Source organism: Scaptodrosophila lebanonensis, unplaced genomic scaffold (assembly GCF_003285725.1).
Source record: "Scaptodrosophila lebanonensis strain 11010-0011.00,11010-0021.00 unplaced genomic scaffold, SlebRS2 tig00001412-arrow-pilon, whole genome shotgun sequence".
NCBI classification, from domain to species: domain Eukaryota; kingdom Metazoa; phylum Arthropoda; class Insecta; order Diptera; family Drosophilidae; genus Scaptodrosophila; species Scaptodrosophila lebanonensis.
The window spans coordinates 4,259,801-4,279,787 of NW_022060739.1; the positions used below are offsets into that span (position 1 = coordinate 4,259,801).

Consider the following 19,987-nt stretch of genomic DNA (forward strand, 5'->3'; position numbering starts at 1 on the left):
CTTTTATTTGCAACAGCTAGGACAAGATATTTAGCTTTCAAATTTCATCGCGGCTTAAGTGAGAATTCAATGTTTTGTTTATTTAGAATGAAAACAGAAGTATAACGAATGTTTCTGATAATTTTTTGTATTAAATTGATTAGTAATAATAGTTTTCAACATAGATCCGTGTGTAAGTTTGCTCGTGTCTTTAATAAAAGAACAAATTACCACATTTGCGCTTATAAACAAAGTCTATAGCAAATGAATTCGGGGTATCTTCCAAATTGAAGAATATACGCGCTAATTAGAAACGAGAGATCGAATGTTGTCAGAATTAATCAAAAAAAAATCAATATTAAAATATGAACCAATTTATTACAAGTGTGAAAAGGATTTACTAAAATTCTGTTACATTGCCAAGATGTCGTTCTTTAAAGAAACGGCACTCCTCGCGCTTTATTTCGCCCGTTTTGGTGGTTCCCTTAAAGAATTTTGTCAGCTTGGTGCCGGCGTACTTGGGTTTCTCCGACTCCGACTCATCGAATTCCATATTAAAGGCCTTGTCGGCAAGCGCATTCTCAGCTGTGGCCCAGCTGAAACGCACTAGACGTGGAAATCCAAATACCAAGTCAATGTGTTCGGTGAGGAAACGCTTTGTGACCGGATCTCCTGGATAACCACTGCCAAAGCCATTATCCTTTATGTTTAGGCCTTCAGGAAATTTCCACACCTTAAGTGCGTGGTCACGGGTCACTTTTGCGCATATACTGGCCGCCGAAACAATAGGATAGGTAGAATCCGCCTTTTTAGCCACGGTTATTTTGAATTTGGGGAACTTGCGTTTCAATCTCTCCTGATACTTCTCCGGCGGACCAACAGTGTCTACATAAACCTCTGCTATGTTGACGCCAGCTTCGATGGCGCGTTCTATTAGGCCCATGGCCGAGTTCATCGAGACCTCGTTGAGGGAGCATTTGGTGCGTCGGTTCATGCTAGTGCTAATGACATTGGGTGAGATTATCTCCACGGCCCAACCAATGCACTCCTTGGCATAGTCCAGCGTATTAATATCGTTGAATATTATGTCGCGCTTCTCTTCCGTCAGCTGTTTGGAATCCGCACAGCCCAGATCGACAAGGGCTTGTTTGCTTTCGAGTGGACAGTATGAAATCCCATAAACCATTGGCCCCAGCACCGGTCCTCGGCCGGCTTCGTCGACGCCCAGCATGCAAGGCTTCTCCAGGCAAACGGCGGGAACATCGCTTAGATATATCGTATTTTTACTATTCTCCTGCGCCGCAATAAACGGACCCAATGATTTCAGTGAACTGATTCTGTTGGTATCGTCTGTGGCCTCATCTTTCGTATCGGCCATAGACTCATCCTCGTCCTTAATCGCGCTTGTTTCAACCTTAATAGAAGTCTCGCTCTTTAATTTAATATCTTCAGCAGTCGGCATCTTCGCGCTCTTTTGTTTGTTTACGCCATAGAGATGACAACAAAATATGGCCGTGAGTCACGACTAGAGATTTGCAGCAGCCGGTTTTTTCTGATCCACAGGGCTACGACACAGTTTTCAAATTAAAAACGTCTGCAGAAAAGTTCCCCAGCACTGGCCCAGAAAAAAAACAAAATTGGAAACCTATCTATTTAAAAATGTATACTTTTTATACTCTCTACATGAAATGTACAGAAGTGTATTAGGTTTGCGGGAGCTGAAAAATGTAACAGACAGAAGGAGGCGTGGCAGACTCCACAAAGTATATATATTCGTGATCAGCGTGACAAGGCGAGTCGATCTAGCCCTGTCTGTCTGTCTGTCCGTCCGTATGAACACCTGGATCTCAGAGACTATAAGAGATAGAGACACCAAATGTTGCACAAAGATGCCTTATGTGTGTATTCTATACGAGTTTGTTTTATTTTTTTGATTTTCCCCCCCACTTCCCCCCTATGGGGGTTTTCCCGATTTTCCATTCGCATAATCGCCTATATCTCGGAGACTATAAGACCTAGACCAGATGCCTTATATGAATACGCAGAAAATGTATATTTTGGAATTTCCCTCCCTCTCCCCTCTCCACCGCAAATCGTAACTCCCGTAATTCTTGGAATTTCGAACTCAAACTTGGCAAATACCTCCATTTATTTATAATAAGTCCAAATACCAAGTTTCATCATGATAGGCCGATTTAAGACGAATTTATAGCCATATATGTACATAAGACCAAGTAGTGCCGGCAGCTGTTATTGGCACACGAGACATACACATACACACACAAATACACACACGCATAATTATTCAACACATATGTACAGAGTATTTCAAAGTCGGGACACCCGACTTTAGCTTTTTTACTTGTTTTTGTCTAGAAGTATCCACAAATCTCCTCAGTTGTCTGCCCCCTTTTTGGAATTTCTGCACTCCGTTGACAAACGAAAGTTACCAAGTACGCTGGTGTAATCAGTTGTTTTCATAATTTTTAAATTGAACTATTTACAAGCCATGACAAGAATGACTCAATTTATTGTAATGTATGATAGGTTTTGTAAATATAGGTGAAATTTGATAAGTTATAGCCGTAATCTCTGCCCAATCTCTGTCCGCACCTGTTGTTGTTGTTCCTATGATTTCACTTTTCAATAAACTGTAAGACTACTTAGTTGCACTTGATGTCACCGCTATTAAAATCACAAAAGTTGTAAATACATACATATGTATGTACATATGCGTAAGCAGTTTTTCTGCTCTAGCTATAAGGTGCTTTATTTTCATTTCGCCTTTATCTGGCGGTTTTCTTTTCATATACCTTCATACCTGTAATTTGGGTCCGTGCCCCCACTTGTTAGTTTTGGATATATTTCGCAAACAAGTAGAATGTCCCGTATCATCCTTAAGTTTCTTATACGCTGTTCGCCACACCCCTTTAAGTCTATTATCTATCACCCACTGCTCCCAAACAAAGCATAGAGAGAGATAGAGATTTTTAAATTAAATGTTATTTATTTGTTGTAATTTAATCAAAATAAAAATGAAATGTTTCTGCTTTAGGTATAACAAGTGGAAAAGTTAAAGTCGGCTGCTCGGACTGTGAAATAATTATAGAAATTTCAAAAAGTTGTGGTTGAATAAAAAATAGTGATAAACATGGCTTTATCGACTTATCTTGTCATGCTGATTCATACATTAGTATTTAATAATAGTTTCGTCAATAATGCAGTTATTATACAGTGCATAAATAAATTATAGTTTTGTTAAATATATATTATCCGATAATTTCCTGAGCCCCAAACAATAGCGGGATTATGTAGAAATTCCAGGTAAGTGTGGCCGGTTGCCCGTCGGTATCACTTTCGATCACTTGGTATGTTTCACAGATTATGTTTTCCCAACTCATATCCTCTTTCTTATTAAGTTTGCAGGCGTTTAGATCGGCATAGACACAGCCCCGCCATTCATCGATCCAATCTGAAGAGTATTTTTCTTAATTTCTGGCAAAACTAATTTATTAATGTAATTTACTCACCTAAAATTTCAATTAAAATCGTAATGCACTTAAAAATACCGCTTTGTGTAAGGTTTACTCCAATTTCGTAATAGTTCTCCATAAACTGGACTGTTTCTTCAGCTTTCGAGTGTGTGCAAGTCACGAAATCTAGCGTCTTACAATCAGTTTCCGCACTGCACATGGGACAGGAAAGGTGTTCCCCTAAGACCATATTGCCTGAATTATTTAATCTTTAATTATATTCACACTTAGTTTATAATTGTTTATTTGTCATTACACATACCCAGCGTAAAAGAGCACAAAAGCACCAATACTAGCCATATATAACGCCACATTTTTTTACCCATCACTAGAGCAGAATCTAAACAAAACTAACGCGTTATTGGTATAAACGTATTCTTAAACTTATTAAACTTATGACTGTTTCTTATCTCTTAGTCCTTATCTCAATGCAACTAAAAGAGCTTTTCATTAAATGAGTAAAATGAGCGTGGCGTCACAAGCTATAACTTCCCTAGAAATATTAGTGTTTCGTTTTTTCCGTACCTTCTCATGATTTGGAGAAATAATTTGGAGTATATCCTTCAGAGTTTGGGTACCTTACACTTAAAATGTCTTAAATATATTTCTTGTTTTTTTTGTATTTGTTTATTACATTTTTTATTTATTTTTACAACAGTCTTCAAAATCAGCACAACCACGGTATTGGCCCATTGGCTTAATCTATGGATGAAGTCGCAAAGCACTAATGCTACCAGAAAATCTTCGAAAACTCTTCGTTTTTGAATTGCGCTGCCATTCGAATAATCACGCGCTCGCCACTATCCTATTTTTTACCATAAACAAAATCAGCTGTTTCTATTGTTTTTGCAGTGTTGCAAAACCCGACATTGGCGAAGCGCAGCCAACTTTGCTCCACTCTTTCTTTCCGGTTTAGGAGTTGGTCCAGTGTGCTTGTTCTCTTTCGAGCTAAGGCCGATTATTATAAATATATTTAATTTTTGGCAACTTGCACCAAATTTTGAATAAGCAAACAAATCCACAATGTCGACAAAAGCTGAGCTCGCATGCGTCTACGCCTCCCTCATCCTGGTTGATGATGATGTCGCCGTCACTGTAAGTAAAAGTTTCCAGCCCGGCCGCACTTTGTGATTCCAGCTAAATCTGCAATAATAAATGCAATCCTTGGCATTTTAGATGAGTTGCACTGGCTGGGCAAAGGCTTGCCTCCTGGCGTGTCTACTTAACATTTTATATTATATGAATTCCTCAATGTTTCCATTTTAGGGTGAGAAAATCTCGACCATCTTGAAGGCTGCCAATGTTGAGGTTGAGCCCTACTGGCCCGGTCTGTTCGCCAAGGCCTTGGAGGGCATCAACGTCAAGGACTTGATCACCAACATTGGCTCTGGTGTTGGCGCTGCTCCTGCTGGTGGAGCTGCTGCGCCCGCTGCCGGTGGCGATGCCCCTGCTGCTGAGGCCAAGAAGGAGGAAAAGAAGAAGGAAGAGGAGTCTGACGTGTCTGACGACGACATGGGCTTCGGTCTGTTCGATTAAGCAGCTGCAACAAAAATGCAAGGCAACAACATTCGCCGCGGTTTTTTATTTGCGTTCCCTTTAAAGTTGTGTTTCCAAATTTGGTACACGTTTTAATGTACAAATGCAAGGAAATACAAGTTTTTACGTAAAAGTGCCGGTTCTTGTAATTTATTTAAAAACCATTTGTTCCAAAACTTCTGCTATTTCATGCAGAACCTTAGTTTCTATGTTTTTCAGTCCAAGTCCAATGATTAGGTTCTTCGGGCACCTGTTTAGCATTGTGTTGTTGGCCAGGAACTGAATAGCGCTTACTGTCTCCGAAGTATCATTTCCAAGACAGCATTTTGTACTTAGAACTACTGGTGTGTGGTACTCCTTAAGGTTTACAGGTAATTTGCGAGCGTCGAGCTTTACGTCGAAGGAGACGTCATAAATGACGCCAATTTTGCCCAGCTGGGTTACGAGAAGCAGCCACTGCCCCGCAAAGCGATGAAATACGAATTCGGTGTGCACACCATTTATGAGTGTGCCGAATTGCCTGTCGAATCCGATTTCAGGAGGGACATCCATTTTGAAAATGTGCAAATAAATGAATAGTATCACAATTGTTTACGTCCGGCAATTACTTGTGGAAATAGCATGACAGATCTCTGACAGCTAACTACCAGTGTGCTTAAACGTTGCGGCACCCGCTGTTATATGTATTCGGTATCGGATATCGATAAACGTGCCAACACACTTATCGCTAGAAATTGCTTCACTAGATAACGGACACTTGGTTTGTTTGATCAATAAACGACTGCGACGAAATGTCTTGTATTTGCTTGGGTCCAAAGCGAGCTGGCAAGACGCACTTGCTCAAGGCCCTACAAGATCCTGATTCAATTGATGAGACCACGTACTCTATGCCCACTATTGGCACGGGTATTTATCGCATATATTTTCCCACTAAATCCCATAACAGTGACAAGCCAAAGCCGCCACCTTCAGATGCTTCAGCTGGAACGGGCGCAACCCATGGAAAGCACCTCAAAAAATTTATACAAATTCTCGAGATTGGCGGCAGTATGGCTCCGTTGTGGCGCCAATATTTCGAAGATGTTCAGAAACTGATCTATGTGGTAGATACATCTAATCTCTGTCAGATTTCGGCCGCTGGTGTTCTATTCTACTCCATTCTGACAGAGCCGCGCCTACAAAAGGTAAAGATTCTATTGGTTCTCACCAAAATGGACTATTCCTATCGACAGATGCGTAACGAGGCGCTGCTAATGCTGCAAATGTCCAAACTACAAAAGCAGATACGCCAGCAGGTAACCATTGTGGAGGCCAGTGCTGTAACCAAAGTGGGTCTCGACAACATATACGAGTGGTTAAAACGACCTTAAATGTCTACTCTGTCTCTCTTTTTATTTTTCATTTAAAATGTGTGCAAATAAATAGTGTAAAATCTATAATCTATATCTATAATTTGTAGTGCAAGTCCATGTACTCCAGATTAGTGACTATCTCATTTGAATTGGGCAGCACATCCTTGGCCGCATTAAGGTAGGATTTGGCCCCCATAATGTCGCCACCATGAGCAGCCAGTACGGCCAGGTTGTTTAGTGCGGCGCCATTGCGTGAGTCGGAGGTCAGGCAGAGCTTTAGGCAACGCCTAGCCAGCTGAAAATCTCCGGTGGTCTGAAAGGGAGAAACGGGCAAAAGTTATGACCTGTGATGTAATGTAGGTTCCACTTACAATGGCCACAAAGCTGAGATTGTACCAGACATCCGCTTTTTGCTCCGGCACCGTCGCCATAATCAGGGCACGTTGGAAACAGGGCAGTACCAAATCAATCTGTCCCCCATAGAGACAACACAAGGCTATATTGCAATATAACTCTGCGGTGTGGACGCCCAGCGAGAGAATACGTCGATAATACATGAGCGCCATTTCCGGATTATTATCATAGAAATAGTTAACTGCAATACTGGCGAGGGCCTCGATATTAATAGGATTCAGCTTGGACACCAAACGATACATCTGCAGTGCCTCTTCTGGCTTGGCAATTGCATCATAGATCCGTCCCTGCTCCGTACGGTAGACGACATCAAAGGGATGTCGTTGCGCGGCCTCGCCTATCAGCTGCAAAGCGCGTTCCGGCTGCTTCAATCTCTGATATAGTCGGGATAACAGCAAATAGGTATCGGGATGTGGAAAGGCGGCCAACGACTGCTCCAGATAGGGTTCGGCCTTGCGCGGATAATGCAATGCGAGCAGGCAACGCCCTATTTGCTGTTTCCACCACCAATCGGCGCGAGCGTTGGGTAAAACAGTCCCGCCCATCTTCTGACGCTGCACATCCAGGACGGCCTCACACAACGAGTACGCCTTCTGCACATCCGCCTCATGGTAGTACAGAAATTGGAATAGAGCCTTCACCAGCATTTCACGCTCCGCATAAATGGTGGGATTCAGGCGTGAGGCCTGATACAGCTTAGACGTTGCATCGCCCACATTGTAGGCAGCTGCCGAGGTGGCACACACCCGGGACGCAGTGCCGCACCGTGACGCAGGACGTGCGCCCAACGAGGAGCCAGGCCGGCTGAGACTTGTTCCAGGACGTGCCTGCAAATCACCAATCACATTATCTGTGTCAGCCATTAGGGACACTTCAAAGACTCACCACAGCCGATGTGGGCCTGGCACTGTACATGCGTCCATCGCTAGAGCGGGCGTGTGGACCAACAGCGGGACGTGCTGCGCTGCTGGGACGCGGCTTAAAGGCTGTTTTTATGGATGTGCCTGGTCTTGCGGCCGTTGCTATGCGCTCGAACTCCACTTCCTCATGCACTGAAAGAAATATGTGCAAGTTTATTTAAGGGCTACGGCGAAGGGAGACCAACAGGAGACAGGATATGCAAGAGTCGGTCTTGCTTTTATCCAGTGGCCAAGAAAATAATCCATCTCTCAACAATTATACTTAATTGTGAAATTCTTAATTCTATTAAGAATATAAATTTGCAATATATAGTGGGTTGGGTTTGTTTGCCAGAAGACAAACTTAAAATTAGGTGACAAATCTGTTTGTAGACTGAAATTATATGAAATTATATAAAATTGTATTATTCTGCGTATTCATATAAGGCAGCTGGTACTAAAATTTGGTGTCCCTACCTCTTATAGTCTCTGAGATGAAGGCGATTATACGAACGGCGTTACGGAAAAAACCCCACAGGAGGGAAGTGGGGGGAAAAATTAAAAAAAATAAAGAAACTTGCACAGCGTACACACATAAGGCATCTTTGTGCAAAATTTGGTGTCCCTAGCTCTTATAGCCTCTGAGATCCAGGTGTTCATACGGACGGACGAACAGACGGACAAACAGACAGACATGGCTACTCTGTTGTGTTTAAGGTTTTAAAATAGCTACGTAGCTCTAAGCACATTCGATCTTATATAGGTTTCACATGTCGGTTATTTCATAGCTTTCAGTTTCTGACAAGTTCCTTTAATTGCGAATGTATTTTAGGTTGCAATGGTTTCCAAGAGGTTCGATTGTATATTTTTGGAAATTTTTGGTATGACTTTTAACGGGAAACTTTGGATTGTCACTGAGAATACTAATCCACAAAAAACAAGAGTTATTCTTATTTTGGGAGCAATGCAATCTTGCTTATATTTTAATTACAAACACAGTTAAATGTAAATACACTTCTAGAAAAATGACTGGAAAAATACTATACTTATATAGTTAAGACGGAAAAAACATTTAAAAGAAGAAATGAAGAGTATTTTTTGGAAATTATAATTATAAACTTCTAGGTTAATAGTTAATGTATTTATTCGTAGGTCATCACAAAACGATTATTTAAGAAGGTTGCCTAGACATTTTTAAGCTTTGACATTATTCATTATCAGTACTAGCCGATTATATGGTTTACAGTAAAGAACAAAGAGCTCGAAAATCTTCAAAAATAGTTAGAAACAATAGAAAGCAATGTTTATTGGATGGTGAGATAGATCAATCCCACTCGATAAGAATCGAGCTATTATTTAGAACCCTCTACAGAAGTGAGCTCAAACGGGACTGCCTAAATGCGGAAATGAGAGAGAACTACTACAACTTTTACTCATAATTTCCAAAAATATATCCACTAATTCATTATAGGCAAAGGCGTAGGGAGGGGATGGATCTGAGTTGGATTTGTTGTGGTTTTTTCATTGATCATATGCATAAGTTATTTTTTAAATGCATCGTGCATTATTTAATTTACCTCCCCTTTGGTAAAAACTGCCTACGCCCGTGATTATAGGTGTACGTATTTCGAATAGTTTGGCTACAATTTGGGAAAATTAGATCAAAACAAGAGATAAATAATAACATTTCTATACTAGAACGTTCACTCATAATTTTAAAAATCCATTATTGGTCTGCGTATTTGAATAGTTCGGCTACAATCATGGGCGTAGCTCAGGGGGGGGGAGCAAAATTTTGTTGGTCGATCTTTTACTATCAAATTCTTTGCACTATACAAAAAATACATGAAAAATATGGAAAAATAGGAAATAATGAAATTCAAAATAATGAAAATTTGAAAAAAAAAATTTGTAAATAAACTTGCTAAAAAATAATAAGATTCGTGATCGTGGAACTAATATAAAGTTGGTCCCGTGCGACATCGACATTTGAAATTATGTTTTCTTACATAAATGATAAATTTTTATATACTCGTATATACATACGTGTACATACTTTAAAATGATTGTAATCTACTCTTTGCACCTTTGCACCAAATATAGGGCTAGTTAAGAGTTATAAGTTGAGCATATGAACACAATGTTTTCATGCCCATATATATATAGGTATAGGTCAACATTACATCTTCACAGCAAGCTGATAATAGTCTTTTTTTCGTGATTTTTGTAGAATGTGGCACAAATTCAAATTTGTCTGCAAAATTTTTGTTCCGTTCAAAATCTAGGGGGGGGTGGATGACAGCTGCTCGCTTTGCACCCCCCTCGCTACGGCCATGGCTACAATAGTTAAATAATAACATTACTCTACTTTTTTGATTCAATTTTAATTGCAATTAGACTTATCCTTCAGCCCCTGCTTACCCTCATCCATTGCATCGTCCGTCTCCAAGTCGTCGAGGTAGACGCGTTGGGTTAGTGCGCGCATCTTTAATTGCCACACGCCCTCCATGAGCCAAGTGGGCATGATGGACGTTATTTTATGGCTCTCTGCTGCGTCGCTGCCAGCACCAGACCCAGCACCAATGCCAACGCCAACGCCTGCGCCTGCGCCGCGACGTCTGCCCTGTGCCCGAGGGCCAATGCGTTGCAAATTGCTACTGTATCTGTTGGTGTTGTTGTTGTTGCTGCTGCTACTGCCGCCGATTACGCTGCCCTCTTGATTGCCATAGCCATTCCGCTGCTCCTCATCCCGTTGCTGTTGCTGCTGCAGTTCCAGAGCCATTGAGGAGGAGATGGAGGAGGAGGCAGCAAACATTTGAACATTGTTTTCGTGACCGGCCTGCAACAGCGCGTTGCACACCTCGGCACATTTTTCATAACTTCGACGTCGATAGAGGGAGACAGCCCTAAAGTATTGCAGCTCCAATGTCGCCAGTTGGGCCATCGATGCGGCATCGGCTGTGCCCAATGCTGTTGTTGGCCTCGTCGTCATCTTTGAGTTGTTTGTGGCTGCCTTGCTGCCCTGCTGCCTAGCTGGGACACCCAACGACCGTCCTTCGAGTGCGCGCCTGAGTGCCTTCGGTCTTTGGAACCCTTGAAGTCGCTCCCCCCTGGTCGTTCCTTAATTTCAAGTGTTTGAATTCTTGCTGTTCGCGTTTTACTCTTCTCTTCTTGTTGCCTGCGCTCGCTCTCTTGGCTTGTTGGAATTTTAAAACCGGATGCGTATCATTCTTTGCTCGCCCCGCTTCGTCCCGCAACAGCTTTCAGATTTTGTTTTCCTTCTTCTTTAGTTGCTTCCTGCGGTTTTTGTGGTTGCTGTAGTTGTTGTGGCTTAATGGCATTTATTTGACTTGGCCTCGCCAGCTTCTTCTAATTTTTCTATGCCTATAATTTGTAGCTCTTGGAATTTAATTTGTATGAGTCCTTCAGGTTTCGTTCCTTTTGTTTTGGCCTTTCCGGTTGCCATGACGCCCAACAACAATACCAACAACCATAATAACAACAACAATAATGTGGCCGCTTTCTGTTGCCAACTCATCTAATGGCCAAGCTCTTCATACCTGGGCCATGTAAATTTCTAAGTAGACCCGCAGAGCTCTCCCCCCCGTCCCTACATCCATGCCATCAGCGGCCCGCATTTGTTTGCACGGGTCTATCGTTAATTTTGTGTCAAAATTTCAAAAGCAAATAACGTTCAGCGTTTTGCAATGTTGAACTCAATTAGCAGCGACAACAAAGTGAAGACAAGAACGAAAAAAAAAAACAAAAAGTGTTGAATAAATCACACTTTCGAAAGTCGAAGATTCAATACACTTTACGCTTCTCCTATCGATTTATTACTTGATTGAAGTATAAACAACAAGTAGGCAATAAAATGATAAATGCTTTTAATTAGAGGATTAGTACCACTACAGATATTTGTATGAAAACTGCAGCTATATTATTACTAATTAGTATTAACAAATCAAAACAACTTATTTAGGTTAGGTGCTTGGTGTGCAAATCGCAGAGAAAAGCTGAAATATTTATATTAAATTTGTAATTTCTATTATAATTTTTTAGAAAACAAGTCAATAATGCCATGTCCTACTAGACTATGTACTGATCGCCGTTTCAGATTTCAAGTTCAAATGAATTGGTATAATACAAATATTCTAATTTATAGAATTAGGCTCGATCAAATCTACTTTGATTTGGTATATCTGAAAAGAGAGTATAATGTTAATGTATTTCATTATACTTACAACAAATAGTAAAGTATTCCATGATCTAAAGATATTATATTTGAAAATCTTTAATAAGAATTGTTGAAGTCTTTAAGATTGAAAAGCTTCAATAAGAATCATTGAAGTCTTTAAGATTGAAAAATCCATAAACTTTGAAGACATTTTTGCCCCATTGTAGACAATTATATCTATGTCTTATAAGTTTTTAATATTAAATCGGAATGTGGGGTAGTATTACAATTTGTTTATTGAGCGACTAAATAATAATTTTTATTTACTATTTTCGGAGATGAACAGAATGCCGAGATAAATACCATCTCTAAAACTCAGTAGCCAAGTCGAGATTAAAAAAAAACAAGTAAATTGATTGAAAAACAACTAAAAAGGAGTCTCTAATGGAATCTGCGTCTACACTACAGTCGAAAGATATATTTTTTGTCTTTCGAGTCCCCTTTTTTAAGCATGCATGTTCATGATTTCAATATATTGGTCGAAACCACAACATCTTTTGTGCGAATATTGCCGGTTTACGAGTATAGATATTTTAAAGTCGAAAATATAGATAAGTAGTTAGAAGATTTTGAACTTTTTTAACATTTCGTCTTTTGACTGTCAATTAAACAGGAGTGCTCAAAAATATATTTATCATATTGCTCAAAATGCAAAGAACTGGAAGCGATAGAAATGGACCAACATTAAAGTATAGAGCGAAATATTTATCTCAAAGCACTTACTATAGACTTATTGGAAAAGGAAGGAAATCGGAGAACAATAAACCGCTCTTCCAACCGATTTCCAACACCCGGCATCACTAAAGGCTAACCTGGTCCATACTAAAGTATAACCTAAAAGTCATATTAGACTGGAGTCTAACCTTCTAGCCCTAACAAGCATTAAACGACAGGTACTTTGCATCTGGCAAGAAAGAGTATACAAGTAAGAAGCATTATACAAGTACATTATGCAAAATTTGACACAGAATCGAGCTCAGTATTAAGTGTTATAGATAACTCTGTTATTGTTGTTGTAAATCAATTGAGATCAAGTGCAGCTGGAAGCTAGTGCTGCTGCTTTAGACTGTAGACTGTAGATTGTAGACGTAGCTAAAATCACCGGCCGGCTATATGTGCGAGTAGGTTCAGTTTGTTGTGTTCAATGATAAGCGTTAAATATTTGTTAATAAATGTTTGGAAATGAAACGAGCAGCAGCAGCAACAACAACAACAAGAACAAGAACAACAACAGCAAGAGCAGAAGCTTAACTCACCGCATTGGTATGCAAAATCTAAATATTTATCGGCCAGACATATATTTGCTTGTTGTCGTCGTTTATTCGTTGGTTGGGCCGTTGGTTCATTGGTTCGTTGGCTCGTTTATTGGTTGGCAGATTATACTATATCATGAATTTACAGCATGTGAAAATAGTCAATAATTTTGCTGCTTTGCTGTTCCATTTGGTCTCCCACGGTTCAACAAATTCAACAAATTTAAATAATCTTCAAAACTATTCGAAACTTTAGCAGGTTTTTGGTTTTGCTCAAGCTTTAAGGCGCCCGCATTAAAAACAAAAAAAAAAAAAAAACACACTCACACACGAAAATTTATGAATACAGATGCGAGATTAGCAAACGATATTTCATTATCTATCTATGATGTGCTTTATGTCTCAGGTCTTCTCTACGGGCTCGAGTCTATCTACTCATGTGGCTTTTCGTTGTTTGCCGCTTTACTGACATTTCCGCTGCAGCCCCGTTTGCCAAAGGTGGTGAGCGTTTTTGCTGTTTCTCAGCTATTTTAGCCAAGTTATAAAATACGTATATCCGTACGTACGAAATACGTATTCGACTTTGCTTATCAGTAGAGCGCAATGCGTCAGCGAAAACGAAAACGACGCCGATAGCTTTGTCTATGGGGCTTGGGTTTTATCATAACGACACAGGAACACACACACACACACACACACACAATACAGAATAATACACCGCACCACACGATTGCCCTCATACTTAAAAATTTTTGCTCATTCTTCAGACATTAATCATACGCCAGGTGAGTCCAGAGAGCTTTGCCAATGACGCAAATTGTAAGACAACATGCATGAATTATAAACACCTCCCATAGAAATGTGAAATTTTTGGGTCTTTCCAAGCATGTGTTATACTCAAAACATATGTAGAGTCGGAAGGTCAGAGACACATAAACAAATTTATTTTCATTTCTCATGTATGCCAATAAAAGTCAGGAATGTAAAGCGTTTTGCCTAAATATAAACGATCGCTAAATGTGTGGCATCATGAAGTTTAAAAGTATTCTAAGTGTATTAAAAAATAGTCTTCTGCTACAAAAATTCGTAGTCGTACTGATCAGATTCTTAGTTCAATAAAACAGAATGGAGCTTTAACGGAAGTATACACATACATAGGTATTAACAATTGGAGGGTCGCCGATAGCCGTATTTATTTATTTATGTCAACAAACATTGACTGTCGACATAGGAAGAAAATACTATATATAAAAATTATAAAAAGCATCGTATAAGCTAGAAAAGCCTAAGAAAGAAAAATCTAATCAAATAACAATAATACCTATTGAGAAGCTCTTCAAATCTAGAAACGACATTGGCAACACATTCGTATTTGCCATAAAGATAGCCTCCGCCAGGCCTTGGCAACTAGAGATTGAGAACATTTGGAAGTGCGGACTCAAAAATACAAAAGTATCAAAAAATATCCCCAGCTTTTATTGAGATGTCAACGTCCCTCAATTTTACAGCAAGATGCAATTTGTTCGTTGCAATATAAAGCTTAACAAGTGCTAATGGCATCCTTTTGAAATTGAAAGTCTTCAGTGTTGGAATGTCAATACTGATTTCAACTGATTACGCTGTTCTAGGACCTATTAAAAATGTAATGTTTTAAGTTTAAAACAATGGAAACCTTTGCAAAGTAGTCATTGTAAGTTAAAGAAGTCAAATAAACATTTATCTGTTAAATATAAAAGTCTCTAAAGTCTCTCACATTTAAATTTCAGACTTGCAAAATATTTTTCCGATCGGTCTTTTGAATTGAACTAATTCTGCATGTCACTAAATTGTTATGTTTCTGAAAACTAGGTGAAAACTAAATAAGAATTGTAGCGTCAGTTTGGAATTTCTTAATTAAAAGAGCAAACGACTTTAGCAATTTTTTATATGATGGGCTATCTATCAATTGTAGAAAACCAATCAGTTATTGCTGGATTGCTTGGGATTTTGGGGTTTTCCATTATATAAAGCTTTACCAGCAATCGGCATATTCGGCATTCCTATTATTGACATTCCAATTTCTTTCTTATCATTTCTGTCTACTTACATGCTGTTGTTGTTGTTTTTGTGGCTATTGTTGACGCCGCTTTCCGTATTTGAACAAGTGTTTGCGGTAATTGAAAATTATGTTACCATAATCCATAATCTTGACTGTTGACTGTTGGCTGTTACTGTCGGCCGTTATACTTATTTGTAATTAGCAAGCAGCTACTTAGAGTGTTGTCGCAGTTAAAAAATTGAAATACTTACATAGAGGAGGGCAACTAGCCGGCTCATTGATAGAGTGAGTGGAATGTCAAACCACAAATAGTCGCTGTCTGAGTGCATTCGCTTGATCGCCTATGGCTGTGGCTGTGGTTGTGGCTGTGGTTGTCGTTGTACTTGTAGCTGTGGTTGTGGCGGTGGCTACGGTGGTTGCAAGCTCTGGCGGCTGCTGCGATATAAACGCTCATTAAAACATAAAAAAGGCAGCTACTGTACAGCAATTGGTTTATTTTGTCGATTTTATTTTTCGCCAAGGCAATAAGCAGCAGAGTGAGAGAGAGAAAGAGAGAGAGAGGGAGGGAGGGAGAGAGAGAGGAAGAGCAGCAACAACTGGACAGAGGAAAAGCGCAAGAAAGCTGCAACCAGGTAAGGCAAAAATTGGCCCCAACGCACACCACACACATACACACACACACACACACACACAAACACACACATACACATGCACAATAGCAACATGCTGGCATACGATGAGGCTGCGCACGCGCGCCGATCTTTGCAAAACTCTTTCGGGGCCTTGGGGGCCTACCGTGTCTCATGCCGCGTGTTCAACTCACTGTTGTTGTAGTTGTTGCTGTGGCTGCTGCTGCCGATGATGACGATGCTAAAGATTGCAATCACGTTGCGGAGCAGAATTTGTATCTGCAAGACACATCTGAGGCAAGCACACACACATGCACACTCATATACACATACATCTGACCATATACAGGTCGCAGCGCCCCCATATGTAGTCTCTGCTTTTGTTGTTGCTGCATTTTATTTCATTGGAATTTATTTAGAACACATTTCAAAATTGCCTGCCTTTTTTTCACTTACTTTTTGTTGCGTTCTTTCGGAGCTGCAGATGATGATGTTGCAACAAAAGCAACAAAAGCAACAACAACAATAACAACAGAACGATGTTGAAGCCTGAAAAAAAGTATCTAAGAGCGGGAATACGTTTCTTGAAGATACAATATTACTAAAAATAAAATCAGTCTCTTTAGAACTGTAATGTTAATTTACAGGTGTACATAACACCTAAGCAGGTCCCAAAAATTACGTTTGTTCGTCCGTTTCGCTGTTTGTTTGTATGAACGCGAATATCTCCGTAAATAAATGAGCTACAGTCCCCAAACTTGGTCAGCAAGTTCTACTAAGTCAGAGTAAGGACAAGTTCAATTATACTTTCGTTACAATCCTCATTTCCCCGCAAGTGATTAAATATGTAATTTTGCATGAAAGTATAAAAGGTATGCTCTTCAAATTCGGCAATTAGATTAGCCTAGATTCGAGGAAGTGTTTATTTACGACACATTATCTCGTTTAAGATAGTTTGTTATAGCTGTTGTGGAATTTTAATTTTGCCATCGCATTGCTTCAGAATCGTTTAAGGAACAGAACGATTAAGAGAGTTGTAGGCGGAATTGTAATCTCTCGCTTTAATTCCTCGAAAGTGGCAATACGATCAAACGACAAAATAGAATTCGTAAGACTATATTGAAACATAGTTTGCACGCAAAGCTAGACAGTCATTTTAAATAAATAAACAAATAAATATATAAGCCAATAGGCACACTTAGGTACATATGTATACAAGTATATGGTTGTTCCCACGCCAGAAGATCTTTCTCTGTGAACCATGAAAAGTCTAGCATACCGGACTGGTAATTGAATTTTTTTTTATATTTTCCTTTATTTCTTGTTGCTCCTAATCTAATAAGTTTTCTCCTCTAAATACTGCTGTGAATCGGAGCATAGCTGGCTTGTATGGCAAGTACAATGCCCATAATTATTATTGTACATTTTTTTCGGGCTTTCTTATTAAGTTTAAATTATAATTATTTATTATTTTACGGAATTGTTGAAATCTGTATCGACAGCCCCTTTTTGCAGATTTTATAATAAAATAATTTACTAGCTGGCTATGAGTAATTGCAGGGCAAGTGACGAAGAGTCTCAACTTTAGTTTGTCTTGGACTTTGTTTTTTTAAGCACTTCATATTGGTTTTTTGTGTTATTTATTGATTTATTTACAAAACTCTTTATATTATCTCCTTATTCTTCTTTTAAGGTTATCTGTATTGTTTTGTTTAATTGTCTAAAATTTTTCTTTTTAGAATTCGTATTTTAATTCTGTCTTCCTTGTACGCTTCGATGTTATACTCTAATTACTTCGAGTACTGGCTGGCATGTTTGGTTATTGTAGCTCATACTCTTCCTGAGATCCTTTAGATCTGTTTATATGTCGATTTTTATTGTCATACTAATCAAGAATATAGTACTTTGTGGGCTTCAGCGTGTTACATACTAATCTATACTACTAATCTAAGTAGTATATCCTTTGCGCATAGGTTAAACAAATTTAAATAATAGTTTTGATTATTAATTTCAATTGTTTATTGAACCAAGTATAGGGTATATACTATGTGCATACATATGAGTTGTGCGTCCTTTATAATTTAGCATTCTACTTGTTACCTTTTATTATACATACTATATCATAAAGAGCTCCACTTTGCAGGAGCTATAAAAACTCAATTGATTTTTGTACCACGGTGCACCGCCGAATCCCCCCTCCTAATTCGCCCTCTTCACCCATCCTCTCAATACCATATTAAAGCACGTAAATGGTAAATCTATGTGGCCAAATTTTCTATTGGAGGCATGTTGTAGCCATGCAGCAAATTCTTTTGGTCTGAGCGCCCAGAGTTGTTGTTGTTGTTAGTGTTGTTGTTGTTGTTGCTGCTGTGAGCGCCAGCTGCTGAAGCTAAAGTTGTTTTATTGGCATGCGACTAGAAAAAGTTCGTTCGAATAAATTGGAATCGAGCGAGATGTTGTTGTTGTTGTTGTTATTGTTGTTGTAGTTGTTGACGCTGACTGGAAATGGAGTGAAAGTAGGGTAGGCAGATTAGACGGCATTGAAAAACACCTTGCTGGGAGGGTTGTGCATACAATACACACACACACACACACACACATGGCTGTGTGAGCACAAAGTTCAAGGGTCAGCTAGCAGCAGTGCTTAATGAAGAAGAAGCGGCAGAAAAAAGGCCTAAAATAGCTTGGAATTTTGATCGAATGCGTTCGAAAACCAATCAACTGTGAAGCTCTCTAAAATGAATAAAAAAAAAGCCGCTCTTCACATTCATAGCAAATTCCCAACATATATACATACATATATGTATATACATGCATACAATCAAACATACATTTCGTTTGGCCGACTTTGAAAATGTAAAAACGCCAACAGAGGCAAACAACAATCGAAAAAAAAACGCCAACTGGCCGACTTCGTCGAATAGGAAGTAAGTTAGTGTAACAAAAGTAATAAAAATACCTCGTGACGATGTCGACGACGACAAATACTTGTACGAAATAAAGGGTATGTGGTGTGAGAGGTGAGTGGCGGGTGGCGAGGTGGGGCAGGGCGCGTCGCTCTGAGCCCGATCCAAACCGTTCCAAACCGAGCCGAGCCAAGCGATCGTCCCATTAACATTATCGTGGGGCATGACTGGCCAACAATATTTGGCCATAATAAAAACAAAATATGCGATGGCAATGAAGCGTAACGAAAATACAAATAAGAAAACACATACAGGCACTTGACACACACACACATATATATTTATATAGGAATACTCGAGCTGGCACACACACACACACACCCAGACACATATTCAATAAATTCCAGGCGTATTTACTCACCTTACCGCCCGTTTCGCAGTCAAGCTTCGCCAAAATCAGCAATAAAAAAAAAAGAACTTGCGCGGAATTTCGAACAGTATAGTATAGTGGGAAAAGAGTTGGGTGTGTGTGTGTGTTTGCGTGTGTGTTTGTTTGTGGCAGCTGCACAAGTTGGAGCAGGAAAGGAAGCAGCCACAGGACCAGTCGCAGAATGTTGCCGGGTTGCGCGCCAATTCTGCTGGCGTGGCCAATACATAAAGGGCTAACCAGAAACCAAGCCAAGCACAGCATAATTAATCAAAAATAATATAAGAATGAACACGAAATATAAATGAATGTAAATTATTCAAATAATAAGGAAGCGACAATTTGCAAAATATTCGAAATGATTACAACAAATAAAACAAATTAAATAAAAAAATTAATCTTATGATTTTTAAAGTACCAAAAAATAATATGGAAATGGAGATGAATTAAAATTTGTGCTTTCGGCTACCGAAACTAGTCTAGTTTTTCATATTACGGGCTTCGTATTACTACTACTGGTAGTAGCAGGAAGAGGAGGAGGAATAGTGGTAGTAGTTGTTGTAATAGTATTTGTAGTATGAGTTGTTTAGATTTATAAATAAATAGTTGAACTAAGCCGCCCGGGTTTTGCCAGGTGCCAGATCGTTGATCGCAAAGCGCATATAGGGGGCCTACTCTTTGCTGCTGAGTAAATAAATTCTTCTATAGGTATAGAAATATTATATCACTTAAGATTTGATATAAAGCGATGAACAGTTTCACATTTTCTGCGCCTTTAAGATTG

The 19,987-nt window shown here is 39.3% G+C and overlaps 6 protein-coding genes across 6 annotated transcripts; 2 read left to right on the forward strand and 4 right to left on the reverse strand.

Annotated features, from left to right (window-relative positions):
* Positions 1-326: 326 nt before the first annotated feature.
* On the reverse strand, positions 327-1,441 carry LOC115631245 (ribonuclease H2 subunit A). The gene has a single exon (XM_030527954.1). It carries the CDS (start codon positions 1,439-1,441, stop codon positions 380-382), a length of 1,062 nt encoding a protein of 353 aa, XP_030383814.1. The 3' UTR covers positions 327-379.
* Positions 1,442-3,165: 1,724 nt separating this feature from the next.
* On the reverse strand, positions 3,166-3,824 carry LOC115631930. Its single transcript, XM_030528781.1, has 3 exons — positions 3,775-3,824; positions 3,510-3,707; positions 3,166-3,451 (listed from the first exon to the last, which is right to left on the reverse strand). The coding sequence occupies exons 2-3, from the start codon at positions 3,700-3,702 to the stop codon at positions 3,249-3,251; spliced, it is 396 nt and encodes a 131-aa protein (XP_030384641.1). The 5' UTR covers positions 3,703-3,707; positions 3,775-3,824; the 3' UTR covers positions 3,166-3,248.
* A 577-nt stretch (positions 3,825-4,401) lies between these two features.
* Positions 4,402-5,184, forward strand: LOC115631123 (60S acidic ribosomal protein P1). Its single transcript, XM_030527789.1, has 2 exons — positions 4,402-4,607; positions 4,779-5,184. The coding sequence occupies exons 1-2, from the start codon at positions 4,536-4,538 to the stop codon at positions 5,046-5,048; spliced, it is 342 nt and encodes a 113-aa protein (XP_030383649.1). The 5' UTR covers positions 4,402-4,535; the 3' UTR covers positions 5,049-5,184.
* On the reverse strand, positions 5,169-5,667 carry LOC115631122. Its single transcript, XM_030527788.1, has one exon. It carries the CDS (start codon positions 5,598-5,600, stop codon positions 5,199-5,201), a length of 402 nt encoding a protein of 133 aa, XP_030383648.1. The 5' UTR covers positions 5,601-5,667; the 3' UTR covers positions 5,169-5,198.
* A 172-nt stretch (positions 5,668-5,839) lies between these two features.
* On the forward strand, positions 5,840-6,418 carry LOC115631246 (ADP-ribosylation factor-like protein 16). The gene has a single exon (XM_030527955.1). The coding sequence runs from the start codon at positions 5,840-5,842 to the stop codon at positions 6,416-6,418; it is 579 nt and encodes a 192-aa protein (XP_030383815.1).
* Positions 6,419-6,494: 76 nt separating this feature from the next.
* Positions 6,495-10,705, reverse strand: LOC115631247 (tetratricopeptide repeat protein 8). Its single transcript, XM_030527956.1, has 5 exons — positions 10,452-10,705; positions 10,135-10,376; positions 7,700-7,866; positions 6,772-7,641; positions 6,495-6,713 (listed from the first exon to the last, which is right to left on the reverse strand). Exons 1-5 carry the CDS (start codon positions 10,703-10,705, stop codon positions 6,495-6,497), a joined length of 1,752 nt encoding a protein of 583 aa, XP_030383816.1.
* Positions 10,706-19,987: the final 9,282 nt, after the last annotated feature.

Excerpts from the sequence above, each read along its gene's own strand:
- LOC115631247 (XM_030527956.1), bottom strand. The coding sequence starts at position 10,705 with ATGACGACGAGGCCAACAACAGCATTGGGCACAGCCGATGCCGCATCG. Across the intron at positions 10,377-10,451 it reads CAGCAACGGGATGAGGAGCA|ATACAGTAGCAATTTGCAAC; the intron begins GCGGAATGGCTA and ends CAACACCAACAG. Across the intron at positions 7,642-7,699 it reads CCAGGCCCACATCGGCTGTG|GCACGTCCTGGAACAAGTCT; the intron begins GTGAGTCTTTGA and ends GGTGATTTGCAG.
- LOC115631246 (XM_030527955.1), top strand. The coding sequence starts at position 5,840 with ATGTCTTGTATTTGCTTGGGTCCAAAGCGAGCTGGCAAGACGCACTTG.
- LOC115631930 (XM_030528781.1), bottom strand. The coding sequence starts at position 3,702 with ATGGTCTTAGGGGAACACCTTTCCTGTCCCATGTGCAGTGCGGAAACT. Across the intron at positions 3,452-3,509 it reads GATTTTAATTGAAATTTTAG|ATTGGATCGATGAATGGCGG; the intron begins GTGAGTAAATTA and ends AATACTCTTCAG.
- LOC115631245 (XM_030527954.1), bottom strand. The coding sequence starts at position 1,441 with ATGCCGACTGCTGAAGATATTAAATTAAAGAGCGAGACTTCTATTAAG.
- LOC115631122 (XM_030527788.1), bottom strand. The coding sequence starts at position 5,600 with ATGGATGTCCCTCCTGAAATCGGATTCGACAGGCAATTCGGCACACTC.
- LOC115631123 (XM_030527789.1), top strand. The coding sequence starts at position 4,536 with ATGTCGACAAAAGCTGAGCTCGCATGCGTCTACGCCTCCCTCATCCTG. Across the intron at positions 4,608-4,778 it reads ATGATGATGTCGCCGTCACT|GGTGAGAAAATCTCGACCAT; the intron begins GTAAGTAAAAGT and ends TTTCCATTTTAG.